This window comes from Pseudoliparis swirei, chromosome 5, assembly GCF_029220125.1.
Source record: "Pseudoliparis swirei isolate HS2019 ecotype Mariana Trench chromosome 5, NWPU_hadal_v1, whole genome shotgun sequence".
Lineage (NCBI taxonomy): Eukaryota > Metazoa > Chordata > Actinopteri > Perciformes > Liparidae > Pseudoliparis > Pseudoliparis swirei.
The window spans coordinates 25,123,155-25,149,314 of NC_079392.1; the positions used below are offsets into that span (position 1 = coordinate 25,123,155).

Below are 26,160 nucleotides of genomic sequence, written 5' to 3' on the forward strand. Positions count from 1 at the left end.
TTCACCTGTAACAAGTGTGTGCGTCACTTTTGTCACGTTTGGCTTGGATGCTTATCTCTAGTGATAAAAGAGCGCTGTGTGTCGGCTCTGTAGTCGCACGGCTTTGGTTTTTCCACAGTGTTACATGTGTGTGTGTGTGTGTGTGTGAACTCTGACCTGCCATTAGCCTGGCAGACACAGCCCCCTCCTGTCTGCGCTCCCCGCAGGCCCGGCTTGTTAAATGCTCAGATGAGCTGCTTCCTGTTCTCCGGCCAATCACTCGAGGACAAAGAGCCCACACAGATGTGTGTGTGTGTGTGTGGCTCCACTGTGACAAAACGCACACGCTTTCAGAAAGACGTCCACCCACCTCACCCCCTCCCACCCCGTCGCACCACGTCAGCCAACGCCGCCTCACCGCAATCGCCGTTTTGTAGTTTAATTTTTTTGAGATGAGAAAATCGCTGATTCCCAGAAAAACTCCATTTGTATGTCAATCACTCTGATGATGATGATGATGAATTGAAGTCAACAGGGGCCAAGTCAGAACGCTCCATGCTTCGTGCGTCTCGTTTTGCTCCACCACTTCACAAACACAAACCACTTAGTGGCCACGTAGTTGTTGGCGTAGCTGCATTGTGTGGCGTGTTCGATGGCGTGGAAAGCCCCGGGGCGAAGGTGTCGGGAATGGAAGACCCAGCCAGCCAGCCCCCCCCCCCCGGCCTGGACTCTTAAACTGCCTGGGCGTACGGTGTTTTAGATAGCTGACAGTGAACTCTACACGCCTCACTGTGTGTGTGTGTTTGAACACGTGTCGATGGCGTCCGCGAGCTTCTGCCGCCGCCGTGTTCGCGTCGGGCGGCTCCTCTGACCCAGTCCTGACTTACGGTTCCTCGGAGGGGAGAAGAACCTCGGGGGAGCCACAACTTCAAGATTTATACGTTTGTATTTCGGGGAAATAAGCTCGACTGTTTTAATGTGGAAGGAATGTTCCCCCGTCTCTCTTTCTCTTGCCAGCCATCAACCTTATTGTCCATTTTTCTTTCATTTTTATCACATCATTCGTATCGCAGCAGCATTTCTAATCCTCCTCTACGTGATCTATACCCGTCTTTACCTTGAAGTCCAATCTGATAACGTATTCCTTAGTCCTCCCTCCTTTTTCCCGTTGGCGCTCCTCTGTTTTTAAGCTCCTGTCTCTCAGACGGCACGTTTTACATTCACGGAAATAATTTAATAACTTTTTTCCTTTGGGCTTTTATTTATTTTTAAAGTAAAAGAATGAAAAACCAGTCTGTTTACAAAAGAATTTTATTTTATGAAAACGGGCAGTGTGTGTGAGTGAGATAACTGTATCTCTTACATGGCAGGGGGGGAAACACATTGGGCATTGTTTTGTTACAGGGCTGAATATAAAATGACTATTTACTATAAATACACTGATAAATAACAAAGAATGGCAGAGTTACAACATTGTGAACATTCACCTCTTAAATTACCTTTTACAAACAAAGCCAAAAAGATATTTACATACCAAAGCCAGCTCGCGATATGCACACCGGTAAGGTTCAATGCTGGGGTCAAAGGAATGCCCCCACCCCAAGTCCCAGACCAAACCCAGAAGCCGCTAGACGGTCGGTTTGTCCTCGAACCGCTCGGCAACACGGCGTTACACGCTTCATGCTGTGGTTAAACATCCAGCACATCTTCAAAAAAAAGTTCCCGTTAGCTGCTCGGAAGAAATCTTGTCTTTTTTAAGTAACTGACCATTTCCCTTTTCTTTTTTATAACATACAAGAGTGAGTAAAATGGGACACGTGAGAGCAACACTGGATGGTCCCAAGACCAGGAGGGCGGCGCCATCGGTCTTCATCTCGCCGTCGACCCCGCGGACCGCCGGGGTCGTTATAGTCTGGCCACGAACTCCTGCCACCTCCTCGTGTGGGGGGAGGGGGGCGGGGGGGGGGCAGATTCCTGGATTCTGCCTTTCTACAGTCTTTTGGTTTTGTGGGTCGATGAAGATGAGGAGGGACACCGAGGTGCGTCTGACGGGGAGCCGGCCGTCTCAGTCGATCGGTCGGATCATGAGGCGCGAAGACTTGAGGGAGTAGAACCCGCCCCCGTACTCGGCCCAGAAGATCCCGTCCTGGAACTTGCTGCGGTAGACTCCCCCGCTGTACCACACGCCGTTCAGGTTGGTCTGGCCGCACGCGTTGTACCACCAGCCGCCCTTGTGGAAGTGGGCGCAGTTACCTGGTGGAGAGGAGACGCACAGTGTGGGAGGAGCTTAATCCATGTTGTGTGTCGAGTCTACATACTTTTTAATATAACAAATCCCAAAAAATCATTTGTGACTCCGCCCCCTTACCGGAGAACGCGTCCTTGTCCCGGTCCAGCGTGGTGAACTGTTTGCCGTTGTGGCTGCTGAGCGAGTCCCCGGCGTTCCCCTGGTAGGTGCCGAGCCTCAGCCGGTAGCCCTCGCTCTCCGCCTCCAGGTGGAAGCTGCTGTACTCGGCGTACACCTTCTTCCCCACCCAGTCCTCCAGCTCGATCATCAGCTTGTAGTCGCCCTGTTTCCCCAGGTTGTAGATGTTGTCCAGGCCGAGCCAGTGCTCACCGTCGATGTTCCCGAAGCCTTTCTGCAGGGGGGGGGGGGGGGGGTTTGAGTTGATGATGCGTGGAGGGCTAGAGGGTCCGGCTGCAGTTTGATGGCTATACGGCAAACGTACACTAGCGTTCAAAAGTTTGGGGTCACACAGACAATGTTGGTGTTTTCCATGAAAACTCTCACTTTTATTTATCAAATGAATTTCAAAATTAATATAAAATATAGTCAAGACGTTGACGAGGTTATAAATAATGATTTTTATTGTAAATATTAATGTTGTTCTTCTTGTGGGTCAAAGGAAGGCCAGTTTTACTGCTTTTCTCACCAGCGTAACTGTTTTCAGCTGCGCTCACACAAAAAGGGTTCCCCAGGGTTTTCTACCCCTCCGCTAGTCTTCTAAGGCGATAACACAATGTACCATTAGAACACTGGAGATGGGCCTCTACACACCTCTGTAGAGACTTCATTAACACCAGAGAATAGTCATTTACACATTATCAATGTTCCATTTCATTATCCAAACCGCTTATTCTTCTTTCGGGTCGCCGAGACTTTAATATGACCTACCAACACTTTTACATTTTTATTTTATAATGAGAAGAAACGAGTCAAACTTCTTGGGAGCAGAAGAATGTCTTTTTTTAAATAAAAACGTCACAAAGAGAATTTAAATCATACAATTTAGCCCCGCGACCCTAAAGAAGGATAAGCGGTTTGGATAATGGATGGCTGGATATTATCAATGTAGAGAGTATTTATGAATAATTTAATGTTATCTTCATTGACAAAAACGGTGCTTTGCCCCCAAACTTTTGAACTGTAGTGAACATCTGTACCCGATTCAAACGGCATCTACGTATTCACTCCTCAATATAATTTCACGACCGAGAGGAAACCTCTTTCCCTAAGCCATTTTTTATGCCATTTCTACTTTTGATTGAAGAGAAAACTGAGAGCAGACGTTTTTATATTCTGCTACATATCCGTGTAAATGTGTTTTTGTTCTTGCTCAGCTAGATCCTGGATTACGCCTCAATCGCAAAGGCTGACGCATGAGGAGGAGAAGGAACCGGTCTCTCTTCCAGTGCGGTTGAGTCGTGTTTCCCTCTCGGCCTTCCGTGACTCCCTGATTGCGTAGACGTGCACGTAGGTTCCCTGGCTCCGGCTTCTTGGCTGTGGTTTCAGCGCGAGGGGAAATCCACCGCTAAGCTTGTTTACATTGACGGAGCAAGTGTGAGGCAGCCCAACGTGAACCTCTGAGTCACTTCGACGGGAAAGGAAAACAGCCCTCTGTCATTTCGGTCGGGGGTTTCCCCCCAGCGGACGCCCACCCCCCCGCCCCCCCGACGCGTCCCCTCGCCTCACCTTGTAGTTGTCCCAGTTCCGAAAGAAGTTCACCGAGCCGTCTCTCCTCCTCTGCAACACGGTCCATCCCCCGTTGTCCAGTCCGTGTTCGCACCAGGCTTGGATCAGCCGCTCGCTGCCGTTGGTCTTCAGCAGGTACATCCCGCTGACGCTGTGTCCGGACTGTCGCACCTGGTAGCAGTCTTTGAAGGGACCTGTGGTGGAAATGGAGATTGTGCTTGTCGGTGTGATTTTGGGATGAAATGCCTTGTTGCTATATTCCCATTTTCAACAATCCGTGTGATGAAGATCTTCCTCAGTTTTCTAAGTATTGTGAGTTTGAAAATGGTTGTTGAAATAATTCATACCGGCCAGTAAAGAGATACGCAGGATTCGTACAGTCATGGAAAAGTCATGGCATTTAAAAAAAATCCAATTCCAATTTGTGATTCATATGGTATTTACTGTATGCTTTGGAATTCTCATTGTTTGTTTAAATACTAAATGTTCTCACTATTTCATGTAAACACTGAGATTTCACAAAATGTTTGGTCATGGAAATTTGGTTTAAAGTCGTGAAAATCCACTGGCCAACATGTGTCTGAACCCTGGATAGAAATGACCACATAATTGATTGGCCTTATCAATGTTATATATCAATATATTTAGTTAAAAGCCTCATGATTCATACTAAAACCATCCATTTCCTAAATAATAGTCAGTTTTATCCACCTGAACAAATATACTGCGCCTTCCAATTGCCTAAGATGGCCTATTTTTCTTTTTAATCGCATATGCAAAAGTCATCATCATCATCATCAACATGGGCGCTGTCAACAGCAGAAAGTATGCAGTGGATGTACCAATGTGGCCTCAATCTTTGGAAAATATCTCTCCGTCTGCTCAAAACTGACCAACCGTTGCCAAGTTGCACAACCCTAAGCTCGCCGTAGCCTTCAGGTGTGAGGCAGCACGAGGCGGCGGAACCCAAACCCGGCATCTTTCCTCTGTTTTCCCCCGTGTGAATATGTATTTAAGCGGTTATGAACACCGGCATTGTACAGGGGGGGGGGCGGTAGCCAAGGCCCACGGAAGATGGTTTTCTCAGCCGAGTGTAGCAGCACATAGGCACCCAGTGTGTCGCCCACACAGACACCTCAACCACAAACTGGTGTTTTTCTAGTCGTGATACGTCTTCGTCAGACCTGTCGGCGCGGCGCTCTCTGACATATTGATACTGCTCTGTCACCGACTATTATGTTTAAACTCGACCCTCTAAAGCTCAGAGTCGTAGGGCGACGAGGCCGAACTGGTCAGGCGATGTGTATTTACAGGAGTACGGACCTCTATGGAAGAGAACCTGTTAGTGGAATTTCGGTCGACCTTTTGACCTATTTTTCTCTCCGACTACATTCGTCCGTTTATACGACGTCTCATCAAAAAGTCCCCGTCCTTATCGTGAGGGATTTGGTAATGTGTTTTATGGAGACGAGACGTGGAAATATTTCAGGGGATTTGTTCTTCTTTTCCTGAAAATGTAACGGTGACGGATGATGTGTTGGCCGCTGGCGCAGATGTGATCCAACGCTGGCTTCACTTCTCTTCACTTGGTTGGACATCAATCAGAGGGATTCCAGATTCAGAGCTCATGGCGGTCTGAGAGCGAGCGGCTAAATGCTCTCCGCTAAATCCACGTAGCTGACGTAGGAGCGCTCGGTTCAGACGAGCGATGAATTTACGATTAAATCGGTAGAATTAGAGTTCAATGGGGGCATTGGTGAAGTATACTTGAACGCCCTTTTTTTCCTTCCATCTTCACGTGAAGTCCAAGGTGCCATTTTCCCGTATCTCATTGAACTTAAAAGGCCAATCGTCATCCGGGCTTGAAGTGGGTTAAACCATAACGCTTCGATACCGAATCGATTCTCAGAAACGGCCTCTCAACATGGCGATACGTCTGATGTCACGGCGACCGTTAAATCCATCTGTTCTGATTGCGTTAAGAAAAAGTAAAGATTTTACTGTGTCCTTTCATACTTTGACAGTGTTCCCTAAAAATAGATTTATCTCGGCGCCAGATTCTTGCCAATACAAAACAGCCCAATGCTAGTAAAAGTATTGTTGAAATACGATTAAAGATATATCCTGTTTAAGTGTTTTTGTTCTGGCCGTGGCAGAAAGCTGATGTTTTATTAATAATGCAATGAGACCAGCCAAGTAGCAAGAGAGAAAGGATAGCTGTATCTTGAGTCTTTAAAGTGTTGGATTGAAACTTTTCAAGTGATTTTAATTGACTACGACAGAAGGTACCTCAGCGGTCCGACTCGTACTCCGTCACCCTGCTAAGGTGTTCGAACATTCGATTCCCCCTCTTTGTCCGATGAATGGTTTCACCATCTGGCTGTGTGACCTCCTGGCGGCATTCCCCGCAGGGGTCTGTTCGCCAGTCAAAATACGAGTCGAGTCCAAGTGGCGTTCGAACCTCGCAAATTGGTTTCACATTCGAGACAAATCTCGCATTTCAGAATCGGTCGATCTCCGTGAAGAAAGGTACGTGGTCGCCTCACTTACTTGATTTGGTAGCTTAGTCTAGGGGCCTGAGACTTAATGGACTAGTCCATCAGATGAGATCTCTTTTTGTGTCTTTGTGTGTATATATATATATTTACCTCCTAATTTGGTACATATGCCGAGTGTCCTTCTGCCAATACAGCTGGCCAAGTGGGAGTAATAGGAATGCAGGATTTCTCCGCCAAGGATTCAACCCTCTTGGGGCTCAGCGATGCCAACTGAGGCAAGAAACCACGTTCTTAATTCAAGTCCCGAGTAATCGGACCAATTATTTGCACAAACGAGCACGAAAGTACAATTACCCGCCGGGATCGGTCGCCTGCGTCTTCGTCATCCCCCGCCACTTTAAATGTGGTACTTACCATCAGAGGTCAGCGTTCCCTGTGGCGGCGGAGGGTTGATCCCAAATGGGCTCTCGGTCGGGGGCTCCATGCGGGATCCTCTGGCAAAGGCCCGGTTGTTATTGTCCCTTTGTATCTCGTTGGTGAACCCGCTGTTAACCGGTAGATTCTCCGGTACCACCTGCACCAGCGGGGGCACCACGGGCAGCTCGCCGCGCCCCGTCGCCCTCAGACACTGCTCCTCCAGCGCGGAGATGAGGACGGACTGGTTGTTGACCACGCCGGCCATGACGGAGAACCTGGCCTCCATCTCCTTGTACCGCGACGCCAGCCGCATCATGTCGGAGGTCACGTTGAGGACGCGGTTCTCCAGCTGGGCCAGCTCCAGGGAGTTGTCTCTCTTCCTGATGATCTCATGCAGCAGCTGCATGTAGAGCTGGGTCACCCTGGAGTTCATGTTCCGGCTCTCCTTCCGCAGCAGCTTCATCTCGGTCACCAGGTTGCCGTCCACGTCCACCACCAGCTGCAGCGTCTCGATCTCGCGCCGCTGTTTGCCGAGCACCTCCCGCACATCTGCGATGTCCACGCGGGTCACTCTGTCCTTGTCCGGCTCCGGGCCCGTGGTGCTGGCACAGATTGGACCTGATGACGGACGCGAATGACTGGGTTACCAAAAGGCTACTCGGGCATGGCATACGTGATTGAAGACGGCCATAATGATGGATAAGTGAAAGTGTATTACAGAAAGAAGTTATCCGTTTGAACCTGTGATTCTCTGCTCGGGTACGAGGAAGGTGTAGGAGCACTTCTTGCCATCGGGGTCGATGGGGGCTCTTTTGCTCCTGACGAGCGGAGGCCCTTTGGTCCTCCGGGCTTCCCTGGAGCTCCTGCAGTGACTTTCCTCCCAGAGGGAGAGGCACAGCAGGGCGCACAGGCTCCACATCAGGCCCGGCATCGCTGCTGGCTGGACGGACGGACAGCGGCTGGTGCTCCTCCAAGTCCCCCCGGGCCTCCCTGCAAGAACACAAGAAGAGTTGGGACTCTGAAGGAATGTTAACCGCGGGGATTTACACAAAAAGGTATTGGAGACTTTGTTTCAAATATTCACAATCAGTAATTGTTTATTGTTTGGGTTCACTCGGGGCGGTTCGGGCATTGTTCCACTCAGAGTTGTTTGTGTGGAAAGAGTGAAACAGAGGCCACATTTGCTGCTCAGGCCTCGAGGTCTGCTTTCTGTCTGCGTTGGTTCCCCCGCTGACAAACACCCCGATTCTCCCGAGGTCCCGTTTTGGTTTCCTCTTCGGGAGCTCTGCCATGTGGCGACTCGGCTTTATCTTTGATACCTTTCCTCGCTCCTTCTCCGTCTTCTTTACTTCTGAGATCATTCTGGCATATTTCCTCCCACATGTCTTGCGTAATATGGACCTGAATGTGCTTTTGTTTTTGGCCCACGGATACCTAGTTCAGTTTTTCAGCGTAGACCCTGCCCCCTAATAGTCACTGCAACTGAGTTGGTACAGTCCAATGGCCCAGTAAATCTGGTGTGCAGCACTAAATGGACCCAATGGATTGTCACGAGCATCAATCTCACCAGAAGGATGAGAATAGTCTCTTTAGGCTTGATGTCATTTATTTTTATGTTTAAATGCAATAAGACACTAAAACTATGAAATAAACTCTCCACACTGCACAACTTCATTCATTTATAGTCTCCTTTTCTACTTCTGAATCTTCTTTCCAACATGGATTCAAGATTTCTTTTTTTTTTCCCACATGCAAAAGGATCCTCACACTTGTCTGGCTGCAAAGTCAAAACACTTAGTGAACTCTTGGAGGCCTTTTTTTAACCAAACACCATAAACATAAATCAGGGGGCTAAGAGGGTTCAGGACCTCCCTTCCTGCTCTGAGGTCTGACCTCGCCGTCCCGTCCCAGCACAGTGGCCGCCCACCCGGTAAAGCACATTGACCCTTAATTCCGATGCAGCTTCCCGTGAGACCGGTTAAAATGCGGCGCCGTGCGTTCAGCAGGAATGTTCAGTAGGCGGTGGTATTTATGTTTCACTTGAAAGACTCCGCAAACAGGCAGCCTCTGCAGGGGGGAGACGAGTTATCTTCTGCCTTCTCCGAACCGCGGGCACTCCCTCTCGCCTTCTCATCCCCGCTGAGTCGAGTTCCGTTTCTCATCAACGCACGAGCACCAAAAACACTTTGCTGCTCGTGCATCAATCACGAGGCACCCCCGGGTCTCTCCCGTACGACGCCGTCGGGTCTCCTCCGAGCCATGACGAGGAGCTCCATAAAGCGTCCACGTGCCCTCTTAGCATGAGCAGCTCGCAAAACATTACAGATAATCCATCAGCCAGCACCTCCTTCGGTTCCCATGTGTTTCTTCCTCCTTCCCTTTCTTTCCTGTCTTCTGGAGTCTGGCTCTCTCTCTCTCGGCTCAGGGTGCGAGGGGCCTAGTCTCTCTCTCCTGGAGCACACAACGTACATCAAAGACATTCCCGGGGTCACGGTGTGTTTTTGAAGGTACGAGCTCTACGGCGGTTCCTCGGGAGCATGCGGCGCGGCTTCTTTTTCTTTCTTTTTTTACCCCGACAAACGGAAACTAGACACGGATGAAGCGCTCGGGGACTTTGAAATGTCCCCACTGTGGGACGAATAAAGGTATATATCTATATCAAATCGCCTTAGCTAATGGAAATACATTGGCTCCCAGATAACTGATGTAATCTGGATGAGCGCATCATCCATCACTCGTTATACGAGTTCAGTGCATGTGCTATTTAATGTACATTCCCCGTATAGCTCCCACGCTCTCGTGAACTCCGCGTGCCATGTTTCCATCGTTCAGTGGAACTCACAATCAGACCTTCGAGGGGCACTGAGCGCTACACGTCGTATCCAGATGCTACAGAACAAGGTGAGGAGATGAGGAGGCTGAAACAAAGAGCAGAGATTCAAAGGACAGCCGTGGATTACAGATGGATGAGACTAATGATGATGGCGAGCGGGGCCCCTTCTCCTCCCCTGGCCAAGTGGCGTGAACAGAACTCAACCAGAACTCTCCGGACCGTCTTGTCCACTCTTCTCTCCGCCCGTTCCTTTCCATTTATTTGCGTTCCTCTCTGTCTAACCCCCCCCCCCCCTCCTTCCCTTCCCTTCCTTTAATACCTCGCTTGTGCTGCTCCTCCTCTTTCCTCTGTCGTTACACATCCATACGAGCGCCATGGGCTGCAAACACGACGCATCCAGAGAGTTGTTCTTCCTGACACCTCGTGTTCATCACAGCCACATGAACCGAGCCGTGAACCGAAGGACTTTCGGCCCTCTGACTCCGCCCGGCTTGTATTTTTGGCACCGGACGTCTCCCAAAGTGCTTTGCTGTGGGTCCTCCCTCTGCTAATGGTTATTAATAGTCAGGAGACTCATCACGGTGACCCCCCCCCCCCCGTCTGTCTGAAGCTGTGGGTTTATTTTCCCGGCGGTCCGAGGGCGAGCGGTGTTTATCTGCACTTCCTTTGCTCCTCTCTCACCTCGGCTATTTCAGTTTGGGTTTATTTTTCGCTTCAATTACGTTCACCACACACACACACACTAAGTCTTGAGGTGTGTGTGTGTGTGGCGATGACACCGGCCTTCACCGTTTAGACGTCGCGCATTAATCGCGATCGGCCTCTTTCCGCATGTCGTCGGGCAGGAAATGACCAGAGGGGTCGTTAAGCCGGGCGGCTGCTCACGTTACCGCCGGACAGGAAGCCTGCGTTTGAATACAGCCGTTTTAAAACCCCTGGCCTCCTGCTGGGATGTCCCACTTCTGATGTGTCAGTGTGTGTGTGTGTGTGTGTGTCCTGATGGATCGCAGTGCAATTCATATTTTCAGAGACGATGTATTTCCCAGCCTCAAAAGTCTCCGTCGACTTCCCGTCACTTCCCCCCATCTGGTCCTCAGACTTTCCCACAACAAGTCCAACAATATGCCCTAAAAACACCTCATCATGGTCAGAGGGAAGAAAGGAAGGGGGGATGGAGGGAGGGAGGGGGGTTGGAGCAGCAACATGCGGCAGCGCTGCGTTACACGACGACATGGAGCTCAGCCAGCTGGGCGTCTGGTCCTCAGCCAGAGGCCGACTCCCCCCCCCCCCCTCCCCCGAGTTACACGACCACCGTGGTGCGTTCAATGCAGTCCCTCAAAGACGAGAGTCGACTCGTCCGTTCCCGCTAAAACGATCGCTCACACGGCAACGAGTGAGGAAGAAGAAGAGGAGCAGCCAACAGGAGCTGAAATAACGGGTGGAATATAAATTGGAGAGGAAAAAAAATAAAAACAAAGGTCTCTGTGAGGTTTCTGGAGGACGTGGGCAGAGAAACGACCGACATTATGAAACCATTACAGGAAGAAAGTAAACCATAAAAATGGCACTAACAACGAGGAAAATTCATAAAAACCTCATCAGCGAAAATGTAGAAAGCCGACAGATTACGAGGCAACCAGAGGAACAGGAAACACGGCGTGGCAGAGCGGTCGTAACGGCGTGGTTTATATCTCCTCATTAAACCGAACACGTTTGGCGATATTAAAAAAGCGGAAGCAAAGCACTAGAATACGATTTTCTTTGCATTTCATAACTTTCAAGTTATTATGAAATCGAGATGTAGAATAAACTAACACTTCTGAAGATGAGGTCGTGAAAGGAAGAAGTTGGATTTAGTGGTTCTAGAACCACATTGGCTTGTGGTCAGAAGCTCCAGCCGGTTCCGAAGGGGTTTCCCTCAGAACCTTCTGGAGAACTCTTTGTTTTTCGGGGTTTCAAAGGTTACGCGTGAGATTCGTCTTCGTGACGCTGTGAGGGAACTCCGAGGCCCGCGGCGCCCATCTGGTTCCCTTCTTCTGGGGGGGGACTCTAAACATGTGGGCAGATGTTTTGGGGGGTAGGTCAGAGGTCTATACAAGGGTGCCGCCTCACCCTTCCTCCTCCACACACACACACACACACACACACACACACAACCCCCCGGCAATCAATCAGCCTTTGTGGGTTCCCCCTCTTCCTCTTTTTTTTTTATTCCGGCGGCGCATAAATGTACGACCTTGTCGTTCTCATGTCTGTCCGTGCCGTCGCTCTGTCATACTTTGTAAAGATAAGGGCTCTCAACCCCCCCCCCCCCCCCTCAACACAAACACAGCTCTCCTTGTATGATCTCAAACAACGACCTCATAGGACGACCTCGCACCTTCCGGAGGCGTCGCGCTCTGATTCTTAATTAAACGTCGAACACACGGAGGAGGAGGAGGTTCATATTCATATTCAGGAGATCCCTCGTAAACGACTCTTTCACCTTAAGCTCGTACCCCCGACCCCACATGCACGGCGTGTGACGGGCCGACCGGCGGCGGTTAACGAGCGCCACCGGCCGCACACCGCCGCTCATCACAGACGCTCCGTTTGATGCCGCTCCGCATCCGGAGAGTCACGCCCGGCGTCTCGGCTGAGGAGCGCCGGGCGGTTTACGTGCAGATCGGGGTGTAACGACCCCGAGGTTTAAGCTGTCTCCCAGACCCCGCCCCCCGTGCAGCTGAACCCGGTGGCCGAGCGCCGGTATTACTCACGCAGCTGCTCTCTCTTCTTCTCTTTTTCCTCTCTTTCCGAGCTGAGGTATTGATCTTGTGATTTATTGCTCTGCTTTGAGCCTTTTGCAATTTTTGCCTCTTTTTTTTTCCTTTTCTTGTCTGCACGATTTTTTTGTCGTGCAAGTTCTCCTGTGTGTGTGCACGAGTGTCCTCTCTCCTGTCTCTCTCTCTCCTCTGTCTCTCTCTCTCTCTGTCTCTCTCTCTCTCCTGTCTCTCGCTCTCTCTCCTGTCTCTCTCTCCTGTCTCTCTCTCTCTGTGGTTGTTTACAGTGTTCACAGATGTGCCTCTGTAGGGAACAGCGTATTTTCCACTGATCCCACCAACAGGCCAGGAACCAAAGGGAGTGACATGGAGTGCACCAGATTGATGCCATTAGCCTTCAAAGCTCCTTCCGGGTTTTTCTTTCCGCTATCGGGCCGAGGTCGGATGCGGTCGCGGTCGCGTTACATTGTGTTACACAAGTCCACCTTTAGAGGACTCCACACACACACTGATGTTTTCTGTGCGTCTGAAGCGAGTCGCCACCTCATCAGGCGTGATGTTAAACGCCCCTGCACCCCCCCCCCCCCCATGCCCCACCTCCCTCCTGTTAGTGGGCCGGCTCACATGGTGCTGTATTAGGAAACAGAAAGCCCAGAAAAAATAAACAAAGCCTGGCTCCAAAGCTCAAATCTGCCCATCCGATCAGCCTCCCAAAAAGTGTTGTGCTGGAATGCCCCTTCTCTCTCTCTCTCTCTCTCTGCGCTTCTCTTCAGGTCGGGCGTACACGTTCGCTACATGTTAATGGTTGAGAAAACACCAACTTTTTAGTACTCGAGCAGGTTGTTTTGTAAATGCCCTGCACACACTGAAGCCCCAACGTCACCAAACACTGGAACACAAATGGCATCCTACACCCCCGTTAACATCCCTGACTCTCCCTCATTACACGTGTTGCATGCACACACACACACACACACAAGCACACACACGGCGCGCTCCACATCGTGCGTCTCAGACTTGGAGTGAACGTTGCTAAATGTTTCTGCCTGCAGCCAGAGCGCCATAACCTCTCCAACCTCTCAGCCAGAGCGCTAACAGCTGCCCAGACACACACACACACACACACACACTCGTGCTGTCATGCCGACATATTACTTGCACTCCAAAAAACAAACTTGGAAACCGAATGAACTCGGGCAATATTTACCTTTTTTTTCCTCCTCCTTTGTGTGTGTGTGTGTGCGCTCCCAGTAGTCGTGTGTGTTTCCTTCAGTTATAGTTTCAGGTGTGTGTTGTGTCGTGTCTTCCCCGAGCTGCAGTGCTCAGGACTCATCGCTCCGTCTCTTCCAAGCTCCACTTCTCTCCTGCTGTTTGGGGGGGGGTAAAAAAAAAAAAAGCTAAAAGAAGAAGAAATCACGGGTGATTTTGTTTTTTTAAAACCGAGGCCCTTCTTCCCAAAAGATGTCCTCCTGTGTGGACTCAGCTGTCCTGGGGCCCGGGCTGGGGCACGGTTCAAGAGCCGGCCACTTCGACACACTGAGCTCTGACGACTGACGCCGGGAGTTTTTCACAAAGGATGGGGGGGTGGAAGAGGGAGGTGAAGGAGAGGGAGGGAGGGAGGGGGGGGGGGGGAGGAAGAGAGAGGAAGAGATTGCCTTTTTTTCTTCTTCCTCTAGTGGCCCAGCCTCCCTCTGATGGAAAGAGAAGAAAACGGACAGAAAGAAGAATTCCTCGACAGAGCTTCAACGCGGAAGACGAAGGAAACAAGTGACCCGAGGCCACAGGCGTGAACTGCCTTCCTCTTTATTTATTACCCACAATCCCCCTCTTTTTTTCTTTTTCCCCTTTTACATTTTTTTTTTTCCCATTCAGAATCCATTCAGAAATTAGCAGGAGGGCTGGGAAGTAGATGTTGATACATGCAATAGAACCAAAACATGACATACGCCCAGTTAAATAGAAACAGTTCACGGGAAACACGACGTGACTCATGTGTGATTAGAACCTTTATTGACTTTTTATTAAAGTCTGGAGATAACTCCCCTCTCCAGACTGCTCTGGTGGCCCCTTCAGCCGACGGAGACGCTGCCGAGGGTTCTGAGCCGCTTCCTGTTCGGCTGCAGCTGCGTTGGTGAGATCAGGGATATGTATTTTAAAGAGAGGGACGCCCCCCTCGCTCCATCTGGTCCTTATCGCCGCCGTCTCTCCTCTGATGTGTTCGGGGCGCCAGGTCTTCTCCGTACTCTGTGACCACGCTTCCTATTTCTTACCCGGAGCTTTTTTTATTGTTTTCATAAAAGTTGACACGCTCGCATAAAGTGTCTGTTCTCTAAACCACGGGTCCTCCAAGAGCGAGCGTGTCATTTTATTTTTTTATTTTCAATTTATTTAACCAGGAAATGCCTCATTGAGATTAAGAATCTCTTTTACGCGAGCGTCCTGGCTAAGACAGCGGCAGCAGCACGTGACTCAAAGTTTATGACAATACAACATGAAACAGTGACAGACAATATTTAAAAAATATAGAATTTTTTAGATCACAGCGTGAATAAAACTAAGACTCAAATCATCATAACCCAGTTCACACAGGAGCTCATACATCAGTCTAAGAACACATCTACAACCAGATGAACCTCCCTCTTTTAATCTACTTTTAAAAACACCTAAAGAGTTTCTTTGTAACTGTCTCTTTAAACAGATGTTTTTTGTGTGTGTGTGCGTGTTCCATGTACGGATTTCTGTGCACGACTAACTGCTGTTATCCCCGACATGCATCCCCCTCGTCTTCCTCCTCTTCCTCTGCCAAATCTCTCACGCTCACTCTCACTTTTAAAGATTGCTAATATCTGTTTTTTTCTGAATTGCGGGGAAGCCGCCGCTTCTGAGTTTGTCTCTTAATGTTAATATTTATGCAACGAGACACTAATAATGTCGGCTCTGCTGCGAGTGCCAATAAGAGGGAAGACGAGATGGAACTTGGGGGGGGGGGGGGGGGAGATTTAAAGAAGATCAATCATCCACTGAAGGCGTTTCATTTAGACGTTGGATCCATGAGGAGCAGATCAGTGCTTGAAACAGACTGCAGATCGTAGAACGTGCTCACGGTTCTTCTTCTGTGGTTTTCTGTCTGTGATCACCAGCTGGTCTCCACGCCGTGGACTCCACAGCTCCTGGTTCTATGTAACGTGACGCGTCTTTTCTTCTGTTCTGTGTTCCAGGGATGTACCTGTCCGACCTGACCTACATCGACTCGGCCTACCCGTCCACGGGCAGCATCCTGGAGAGCGAGCAGAGGTCCAACCTGATGAACAACATGCTGCGCATCATATCGGACCTGCAGAGGTCCTGTACCTACGGTGGGTCCAGCTCCTCTTCATCAATATACACACTACCGTTCAAAAGTTTGGGGTCACTTGGAAAGCACTGTTTTTTTCAATGAAGATAACATTAAATGAATCATGAATCCTCTCTCTACATAGTTAATGTGTACATGACTATTCTCTGGTGTTAATGAAGTCTCTACAGAGGTGTGTAGAGGCCCATCTCCAGTGTTCTAATGGTACATTGTGTTATCGCCTTAGAAGACTCTTGAAAACCCTTTTTATGTGAGCGCAGCTGAAAACAGTTATGCTGCTGAGAGAAGCTTTAAAACTGGCCTTCCTTTGAGCCACAAGAACAACATTAATATTTACAATAAAAATCATTATTTATAACCTCGTCAATGTCTTGACTATATTTTATATTTTTTAATTCATTTGATAAATAAAAGTGAGTTTTCATGGAAAACACTAAATTGTCTGTGTGACCCCAAACTTTTGAACAGGGTGTGTGTACATATCACTTTGTTCTATCCTCACGTTTGTCTTCTCCTCTCTCAGATGTCACGGTGTTGCCTCACGTCCAGAAGTACCTCAACTCGGTCCGCTACATCGAGGAGCTGCAGAAGTTCGTGGAGGACGACAATTACAAGTGAGGAACCGAACTCGCCGCGGGGAAAAGATCAACGCCGGTCCTCGGACGCTTTGGATTCATCTTCTTTTCTTTCATTTTAGGTTGTCGCAGAAGATCGAGCCGGGCACCAGCACGCCGCGGGCAAGCGCCCCCAAAGACGATCACGTGGGTGAGTCGGGCGTTAAATGTCGTATTAAACCCGTTTATCGGGTTATTCCCGGTCTTTAAATTACGCATACGAAGGGGCGTGGCTACCTTGAGTGACAGGAGGTCATCCTTGAAGCCTTTTTGCAAAATTTTTCGTATTTTATTGTCCGTGAAGCCGCCCTGAGCCCACAGATATTGAGCGTCACAGAGACTACGTCCTTACTGTCTTATGCCCCCCCCCTACAGGCCAGGAGGCGTCGGCGTCGCCTCTCTGCGGCCACAAATATACGATAGCGGCCGAGGCCACCAAGGTCCCCGCCACGCCGCCGTCCCCCAGGAAGCTGCTGCCCTACGGACACCGCAAGTGCCACAGCCTGGGCTACAAGTCAGTTTCGCTCGTTATCGTCGCCACGACTACGAGGTGTTGCGCAACAGGTCCTCACCTCCTTTCCACTGTGCCGCGCAGTTTCATCCACAAGATGAACACGGTGGAGTTCAAGAGTGCCACGTTCCCCAACGCCGGCTCCCGCCACCTGCTGGACGACAGCGTGATGGAGAGCCACAGTCCCACCAGGGGCCACGCGGAGAGCTCCACCCTGTCCAGCGGGATTTCACTCGGTACGGCACACACACACACACACACACGTACGTTACCACAATGCAGTTTTCCTCGTGTTCTCAATGTCTTCCGTCCTCAGGGAGCAGCGAGGGCTCCGAGCTCAGCGAAGAGGTCACCTGGCCGGCGTTCGAGAGGTGAGGCCGCCGCCCGCTGTCTTTTGTTGCGTGTACGATCACGAAGAAAGTCCTCCCACATCCCCGATGTGATCGCATCATTTTCAAAGCTCTGTGAAAAATGATCGTCCGTTAGAAACCTCGCGGCCCCGCCTCCTCGCAGCCAGAGCCGTCGCGCCGCCGCGCAGACGCCCCCCCCCCCAACCACGAGTCACCTCTATGAATCAACCGGCCCGAGAAACACACCATCGATATCTCATCTCACCAAACGACTTCATCAGCCAGAACCCATGCAAGCTGAAGAAGGGGGGGGGGGGAACAAGACACCCTCACAGCCTTAACAGTGTCTCGTGCCCCTCCTCCCCCCCCCCCCTTGTCCTATCCTGTCTTATCCTACTCTGAACAGGACTCGGTTCTATCACTCTCTGGGCCCGGTGACCCGCATCCCCTACAGAGGAGTCCTGAGGTCCAGCAGGTACCTGAACCCGACCGGAACCAACCGGAGCTCCGCCCCTCTCTCTTGTCCTCACTTCACAGACCCTCGGTCCCTACTAATGGTGGAGGGGTGGGGGGGGTTAGAGTGTGTGTAGAGCTGGTGGTGGGACGTGTGTGTGTGTGTAATCGAGTGCAGGGCGACGGATCTGTCTGGGGTCACGATTGTTCATCTTCTGCTGCGTTCCGTCATCTATAATCCACCTTTTTGCTTTTCTTACATATCTTGCATGTCTGCTTCACACACACACACTCACACTCGCGGTCGACCTGGACTTCTTGCAATACATTTCCAAGATATTTCCCCAGCTTTGAGTTTCCAGCCACATGGAGCTTCGTCTGTTGCTGGAAACAAACTGTAGCATCCTCATTCCTGAGGGAGAGAGGAGCCGACGCTCCTCTAGAGATGTCTCTCTCTCTCTCTGTCTCCCTCTCTCTGTCTCTCTCTCTCTATCCCCAACCTCTGTCTCTCTCTCCCTCCCTCCCTCCCCCCCCCCCTCTCTCTCTCTCTCTCTCTCTCTCTCTCTCCCTCTCTCCCTCTTTCCACCAGGCTTCACTGGGCTCCTGCTCTCCAGAGGGACACACTCTGCCCTCCACCTTGTCTCCTCTCGATATGCCGCTCAGATTTTATTGAAAGAAATGAAAGAAAGAAAAAAGACTTTCATGAAGCAGAGTTCAAGGTGGCTCGGCAGATTGCGTCGGCTTTTTTTTCAAACTCCTGGTTCATCTTTTGATTTCTTTGATCTGGCGTGCATGAGAACATGCATGTCTCTCTCGTGTGTGTGTGTGTGTTGTCCTACACACACCTCGTCATGTCCGTCTCTGTCCCGGTGCAGCTCGGCGGAGTCGGAGGAGCTCGCGGTTCACTTGTACCCCGGAGCGGTCACGGTGCAGGGCGTGTTGAGGAGGAAGACGATGATGAAGGAGGGCAAGAAACCAACAGTGAGAGCACACACACACACACACACTCGCATCCATACTCATGTGGGGTCCATATTTACAGGAGCAGGTGGGCAGTAGAAGCGGTTCGAAGGCCTCAGACTCCTGAACTCGCAGAACATCTTTTTGCTTCTGGCCGTTCCTCTTGCACTTTATTTTAGTTATTTATGCCAAATATTTAAGGCAAATTCAGCAGTGAAAAAAAATCCCTCCGATTCAGTTTAAGCAAACCGGTGCGAGAGAAGAGAAACGGAAGTGAGGAAAGCCACACCCACCTGTCAATCACCTTGTAGCCCCGCCCTAAAGAATACACTGCCTTATGGGCTGTGAGACCATAAACTCGTGTTTACAATGTTTACTGTGGGAATAAATAGAGTGGAGTCCTTTTCTCCCTGACTTGTTTTTGGACCGGCCAGTGGAGGGACGCCCGGTTCTGTGCATCCGCTGTAGAGGTCTTCTTCTGTGGCCAAACAACAGACAAACGGCGCCGCCTGCTGGTCTGGAGCGTTATCGCCTCCCATGCAGCCGCAGAGCGTCTACGTGCTAATTGGCCGTTGGCCGCCGCTCTCTGCGGTGTGTTCAAGTGCAGTGTCTTGGCCCCGAGTTCCCGGCGCCGCTTGTTCTTTGTCGGTTTGGTGCGTCTGGGCCTGTTCACTGTTTATGGAACAAGATGCAAATGTTGCACGATTATTCCCCGGTCATCCAAAGAGGGATAAACGAGCGAGGACGTTCAGCTCTCCCCCCTAACCTCTCTGACCTTCTCTTTATCTGAAGTAATAAACTCCCAGTCTGGTGGCTCATGAGAACCACGCTGATGCGTTTCATTGAATTGGACTTGATTTCACCTTTTTTTCTGCATCCCAGGTGGCGTCGTGGACCAAATTCTGGGTCGCTCTTTGCGAAACACAGCTCTACTACTACCCGGCCAAGTCCCTGAAGGCCACGGAGAGGAAGCATGTAAGTCCTGCACAACGTCGCCGTCTATTTCCGTTTTGTGTGTGTGTGAGACAGACAGACAGATTGAATAATGAGACCGATGACATCACTGCAGTCTTGTGTGTTACTCACCAGCTAATGAGAACCGTGTGGAGAGTACATGCTTTACACACACACACACACCGTATTAACACTTCTTCTTCTTGAGTAGCGTTCGGAGAACTGAAAAATGAACTCCCGTTTCCGCTTGTGTCCTCCAGTTCAAGTCGACGTCCAGTAAGAGTGTGTGTGTGGTGGGACTGATGGCCATCATGGCCGACGACCCCGAGCATCCCGACGTCTTCTTGCTGACGGACGCCGAGCAGGGTGAGACACACACACACACACACACACCGGGTGTAGTGGGCGAGGCGGATAAATGGCATTAGTCCGTGAATATTGTATGTCGAAGGCTTTTATTTTGAAAGGTTTTGAAAGCTCTGCATCTCACTGGTGTTTGTCTCCGTTGCCTAGGTAACACCTACAAGTACCAAGCGGGGAACCGGATGAACGCCATGCTGTGGTTCAAACACCTGAGTGCTGCCTGCCAGAGCAACAGGCAACAGGTACACACACACACACACACACACACACACACACACACACACACACACCAGTTCTATTTGCATGTAAACATTACATTTGGAGCAGTGTCTCAGTTTTCATTGTTTTTTTGTAATATTCATATATGGTCTTGATATAAAGGTATATTTCTTTATTGAAAGCATGAAAGTGACGCTTAACTTTGGCAAACTTAAATTTATGAATGAAAGAATTGTTATGACATCGGTGTGGATATACTCTAGTATTTATTTATTTACGGTGGATAATAATAATACAAATCAACACTTTGATGCCAGTTTGCGGTTATTTCAGGACACGAAGCTTAAATCAATGTAACAGAAAAGAGCCGACGAGTCATTTAGGATGAAACTATAACTTATTCACCCCCCCCCCCCCCCAGGTGCCAGCCAATCTGATGTCATTCGAGTGACCGGCGCTGAGGAGTGTGACTGAGCAAATGGAGAGGAGGATGGAGAGGAGGATGGAGAGGAGGATGGAGAGGAGGATGGAGAGGAGGATGGAGAGGAGGATGGAGAGGAGGATGGAGAGGAGGATGGAGAGGAGGATGGAGAGGATGGGGAGGAGGAGTGTTGTACCAGTAGTGGAGCTTTCACTGCCATGAGTCCTGACCGACGATTCTCCGATTCTTGCCCCACTGCAGCCTCACCTGCCACCACTGCCGTAACCAGAGCACCCTGGGGTGTGTGTACGTGTATGTATGTGTGTGTGTGTGTGTGTGTGTGTGTGCACTGACTACCGAACATGAACTGCACCACTGCTCCTGCCTCCCTTTTGCTCTCGGCGTCTTTTTGTTTTTACGCTCCTCTCCTCCTCTCTCCTCTCTTCTCCCTCCTCTCTCCTCCTCTCCTTTCCCGCAGACATAAATAACCCTCCTCTGTTTATTTGTGTTTTATTTTAAGGGGTCAACTCTTTTTATTTGAGTCTCATCAATCGTCTTTCTAAGTGACACACACACACATGACACACACTCACATGACACACACATGATACACACACACACACACTCACGTGACACTCACGTGATACACTCACACTCACATGACACTCACTCACATGACACTCACGTGATACACTCACACTCACATGACACACACTCACATGACGCTCACGTGATACACACACACTCACATGACACTCACATGACACTCACATGATACACACACTCACATGACACTAATGTTGAAAATGTACTCTCTCACTTCACTGTTGGTCTTGGAGTCACGGGCTTATCTCCCTCTCTCTCTTTCCCTCACTCTCACTCTCTCTCTCTCTCTCTCTCTCTCTCTCTCTCTCTCTCTCTCTCTCTCTCTCTTCCCTCACTCACTCTCTCTCTCTTTCCCTCACTCACTCTCTCTCTCTTTCCCTCACTCTCTCTCTCTCTCTCTCCCTCTCTCTCTCTCTCTCTTTCCCTCACTCTCTCACTCTCTCTCATCAGCAGAAACTATTCCCACGCTTCCAGATTGTGTCTCGTTCTTATTAAAGGTCTCTCTCCCTCTCCGTCCCTCATATACTCGCCAAGTGTTCCGTACGTATGTGTGCGCTTGTTTAACTGCTTTGGGTGACGAGGAGGAGGAGGAGGAGGGGGGGGTGATACTTGGTTATATTACAGGTGTTCCCCAAAGGTACGATCATCCCAGAGTCTAAGCTAAGACGTGAGATCATCCTTTATATGGAGATTTTTTACAAATGTGTTTTTTTGGGGACTGGGTTTTGTGACAGACACACACACACACACACACACACAAAACACTAAAAGACTTTAAACTGAAAGAGTGGAAGAGAAGCGACGACAACTTCCAGTCCGTGTTTCATCTCTTCTTCTGGTTGCTCGACTTTACATCTGCTTTTGTGTTGTTTTGGGGTGTTTTACACAGTATTACCACGTAGTAAACGATCGCACGTCTGTGTAGTTTTGAATGTTACATATTTTTTGTGTATTTTTTTTCTCTCCTTTTGAAACAGTTGCATTGTATTTCTATGTATTTGTTGTTATGTTGTGGCCCCTGGTTCCATCGGCCGGCCCCCGGCTCCCATCAGAGGAGGAGGCCCCGGCTTGTGACGGGTGATGTAGCGTCGGATGTTTCTCGGGGCCACAAATGGCGTCCAAACAGAACAAACCTGGAGGAGAAAGAGGTTTTTTTGTTAAACAGTTGTTTACATTGTATGTTTACGCAATCCTTTGCCCCATGAATCCTGCTCCCTTCAATGCTCCCTTCCTCTGCCCTCAACGCGACGCTCACGGCAACACGAAAGACGATGACAGAGACGTTGGAACGACTAGAGGAAGGATGGTAGCGAAGGAACCCGTGGACGAGGAAACGAGGAACCTGTGGATGAGGGATCAAGGAAGCCAATGACGAGGGAACCAGGAAGCCAATGACGGGCGTGCACCTGTACACAATTTTTAAAAAATCGATGTGCTCCTCCTCAGTGTGGACTAGAGGAGTGTGTGAGGACTAGTGTGTGTGAGGACTAGAAGAGAGGACTAGTGTGTGTGTGGACTGTAGTGTGTGAGTGTGAGGACTAGTGTGTGAGGACTAGTGTGTGAGGACTAGTGAGTGTGTGTGGGGACGCTGGTGTCGAGTCTCCTCGGTGGCCGCAGGACTAAAGCGGTCCGGGTGAGACGGAGTTTGGGGGTTGGAGCTGAAACCTGCGGCCATTTAGTTTGACCCCTGAAGGTCGTCTTGGTCCCTCTCCTCTCGGTGGTCTTGGAGGCGCCGGCCCTCTCCAGGGGACGGACGACTCGGCCCGTGGCGCTCAACGCCAAATGTATTTTGTGTTATTGAAGACGATCACCGTGGATCCTCTCATCCCACAGAGCGGAGGTCTGGACTCACCTTCAGGAGGAGTTGTTACTGTTTGTTTCAAATGTATTTTTATTTAAGTCCCTGTTATACTCTCGCCAAAACAACTACAAATGCTAAATAGATTTTTAGGGGGGGGGGATTGTCTTTTTTTATTTTATGAGATGGTATGTTACCCAATGTCGACGTCTCATCACGTCTTTTCTTTTTGTTTTATTTGGCTTGGGATGAAGTTCCTCAGAATGAATTGGTGTTTATCGGTCTCTCCCACCGAGAGCCAGCGTCACGTTGAGCTCTCCCTGTAATCCCAGTGTACGCTTTGCTTTTGGTCTTTTCTGTACAGGGTGTGTGTGTGGTCAAAATAATGGAAACGCACGTTTCATTTGAATTTATTTGCGGGGGTGTTTTGAGGTTTTAGCCGACTCGTTTCTCTGATTGACCCCTCCTTCCCCGCCAATCACCTGTTTTTGGGGTGGAAGCGGAGAGTTCAAAGGTCAGACGGTCCTCGTGTTCGAGAACATTTTGGTTATCGCCTAAGAAACTCTACGCCGGAGAAGAAGTCTTGTTTTCCGCGGCGAGCGCTCGTCTCTGAACACGAAGGCCGCCTCGTGTTAACCGTTTGAATCTGCCTTCACCACGAGTTATATTGTTTTTTAAATGGCCACGACGAGTTGTTTACGAGTCGAGGTGACGGCTCTCGACCGGAAGAAAGTGTTCCGGTGCGTTCTGTTCAGATGTTTGTGAACAATCAAATGTGAATCTGGACGGGCGACGTTTAAATGACCTTTGACCCTCACGCCCTGTAACCTGGCTCTGTGTGTGTGTCCGTGGCGAGCGCTGTGACCTCCACGCTGAGTGATGCGCTGCCTGGTGTGAAGACTGAGAACCAATAAACACTGCCCTTTTTTACTCCACGCCGGCCTCACGCTCACTTTTCTGTTGGACTGTTTATCTGGGGGGGGGGGGGGGTTAAGGTTGCATCACAGGGTTGAATATTATTTAAATAATGATGAGCGGTTCAATCTGTTTCTTTGCAAGGACATTTGCCTGAAGGGATTTCCTAATGTAAGAACAGACTAATTCAACTAGATTCAATTTGTAGACTTTCTAAATGTGGCTTTTCTCTGAGTTACAGAGGGAGAGGGCTCTATTAAACACCTCAAAGAAGATGGAAGCTGACATCTAAATTGCTATTTATTATTTACCTACCCATACTAAGTGTGTCTTGTCCCACGCAGTATGCATTCAATGGACATATGTCCTCATAACGTGGCACCTTGAACTTTGACCCTCATGCTCATATCTCTTGCTGGTTTGTTGCATAACTGCACTCATGAACATCCTGGTACTTTGGCATTCGGCACACATTACATGTCATTTAGCAGACGCTTTTATCCAAAGCGACTTACAATAAGTGCATTTCAACCTAGAGTACAAACTAAGAACAACAAGAATACAGGAAGTAACATTTCCTCAACATAGTCGAACTACAAAAGTACCATAAGTAAGTGCTATCTAAGTGCCACTGAAGTGCTAATCTGTGTTTTAATCCAGATAGTCGGAAAAGGTGTGTTTTCAGTCTCCGACGGAAGATGTAGAGACTTTCTGCTGTCCTGATGTCAGTGGGGAGCTCGTTCCACCACTGAGGAGCAGGACAGCAACAGTCTGGATGTAGAGTGATGAGCTCGAGGTGCAGGAGGCACAAGTCGGTTGGCTGTTGCCGAGCGGAGCGAACGTGCCGGGGTGTACGGTGTGACCATATCCCGGATGTAGACGGGGCCCGATCCGTCTAGAGCACGGTACGCCAGAACCAGTGTTTTGAAGCGGATGCGAGCAGCCACCGGTAACCAGTGGAGAGCGCGGAGGAGCGGAGTGGTGTGGGTGAATTTCGGGAGGCTGAAGACCAGTCGAGCTGCTGCATTCTGGATGAGCTGCAGGGGTCGGATGGCCTTAGCAGGTAGACCAGCCAGGAGGGAGTTGCAGTAGTCGAGGCGTGAAATGACCAGAGCCTGGACCAGAACCTGCGCCGCCTTCTGAGTAAGAAGAGGACGTATTCTCCTGATGTTGTGCAGCATGTACCTACAGGAACGCATCGTCGCAGCGATGTTGGCCGTCAGGAGAGTTGACTGTCGAGTGTCACCCGAGGTTCCTGGCAGTCAGGGTAGGGGCCAACACAGAGCTGTTGAAGGTGATAGTCAGGTCGTGGGTGGGGAGCCTTTCCTGGAAGGAATAGTAGCTCAGTCTTGTCAGGGTTGATCTTCAGGTGGTGAGCAGACATCCACTGAGAGATGTCAGTCAGACAGGCAGAGATTCGTGCCGCCACCTGTGTTTCGGACGGTGGAAGCGAGAAGATCAGTTGGGTGTCATCAGCATAGCTATGGTAGGAGAAGCCATGCGAACGAATGACAGAGCCGAGAGAATTTGTGTACAGAGAGAAGAGGAGGGGACCCAGGACGGAGCCTTGAGGAACCCCAGTAGTGAGAGGACAAGGATCAGACACAGATCCTCTCCAAGTTACCCGGTAGGTGCGGTCTTTAAGGTAGGAAGAGAAAAGAGCGAGTGCAGTGCCTGAGATCCCCAGGTCCTGAAGAGAAGAGATCAGGATCTGGTGGTTCACGGTGTCAAATGCTGCAGAAAGGTCGATAAGGACAGAGGAGAGAGAGGCTGCTCTAGCAGTGTGAAGCTGCTCAGAGACAGCCAGGAGGGCAGTCTCTGTCGAGTGGCCGGCCTTGAATCCAGACTGGTGAGGGTCAAGAAGGTTGTTACTGTGGAGATAGGAGGACACTTGGTTAAAGATAGCTCGCTCCAGAGTTTTGGAGAGAAAAGGAAGAAGAGAGACCGGTCTGTAGTTGCTGACTTCAGACGGGTCGAGCGTGGGTTTCTTCAGGAGAGGGTTGACTCTCGCCTCCTTCAGAGAGTTAGGGAAACAACCAGTTGAGAGTGAGCTGTTAATAAGATGGGTGAGAAAGGACAGAAGGTCAGGAGCAATAGCCTGGAGAATGGGAGACGGGACGGAGTCAAGGGCACAGGTGGTCGGTCGGGCGGAGGTCACCAAGCTAAGAACTTGATTGGGAGA

General features: G+C 50.0%; 2 protein-coding genes across 4 annotated transcripts in view; one reads left to right on the forward strand and one right to left on the reverse strand.

Moving 5' to 3' along the window:
- ralgps2 (Ral GEF with PH domain and SH3 binding motif 2) overlaps positions 1 to 21,159 on the forward strand; it is a 49,706-nt gene extending 28,547 nt beyond the window's left edge. For 2 of the 3 annotated variants that reach the window (XM_056415518.1, XM_056415517.1), the window contains 12 exons: positions 15,678 to 15,815; positions 16,338 to 16,428; positions 16,512 to 16,579; positions 16,804 to 16,942; positions 17,024 to 17,175; positions 17,256 to 17,310; positions 17,696 to 17,764; positions 18,618 to 18,723; positions 19,585 to 19,677; positions 19,917 to 20,022; positions 20,170 to 20,261; positions 20,660 to 21,159. In XM_056415518.1, coding sequence (XP_056271493.1) covers positions 15,678 to 15,815; positions 16,338 to 16,428; positions 16,512 to 16,579; positions 16,804 to 16,942; positions 17,024 to 17,175; positions 17,256 to 17,310; positions 17,696 to 17,764; positions 18,618 to 18,723; positions 19,585 to 19,677; positions 19,917 to 20,022; positions 20,170 to 20,261; positions 20,660 to 20,689 — 1,139 coding nt within the window. In that variant the 3' untranslated portion in view covers positions 20,690 to 21,159. The remainder of the gene's footprint in view (positions 1 to 15,677; positions 15,816 to 16,337; positions 16,429 to 16,511; positions 16,580 to 16,803; positions 16,943 to 17,023; positions 17,176 to 17,255; positions 17,311 to 17,695; positions 17,765 to 18,617; positions 18,724 to 19,584; positions 19,678 to 19,916; positions 20,023 to 20,169; positions 20,262 to 20,659) is intronic. The other variant, XM_056415519.1, reaches the window with a different exon arrangement.
- On the reverse strand, positions 1,273 to 13,994 carry angptl1a (angiopoietin-like 1a). The gene is made up of 6 exons (XM_056415542.1): positions 13,667 to 13,994; positions 7,609 to 7,857; positions 6,865 to 7,485; positions 3,953 to 4,146; positions 2,348 to 2,618; positions 1,273 to 2,232 (listed from the first exon to the last, which is right to left on the reverse strand). The coding sequence occupies exons 2-6, from the start codon at positions 7,796 to 7,798 to the stop codon at positions 2,045 to 2,047; spliced, it is 1,464 nt and encodes a 487-aa protein (XP_056271517.1). The 5' UTR covers positions 7,799 to 7,857; positions 13,667 to 13,994; the 3' UTR covers positions 1,273 to 2,044.
- Positions 21,160 to 26,160: the final 5,001 nt, after the last annotated feature.

Excerpts from the sequence above, each read along its gene's own strand:
- angptl1a (XM_056415542.1), bottom strand. The coding sequence starts at position 7,798 with ATGCCGGGCCTGATGTGGAGCCTGTGCGCCCTGCTGTGCCTCTCCCTC. Across the intron at positions 7,486-7,608 it reads ACCCGAGCAGAGAATCACAG|GTCCAATCTGTGCCAGCACC; the intron begins GTTCAAACGGAT and ends GTCCGTCATCAG. Across the intron at positions 2,233-2,347 it reads GGACAAGGACGCGTTCTCCG|GTAACTGCGCCCACTTCCAC; the intron begins GTAAGGGGGCGG and ends CCTCTCCACCAG.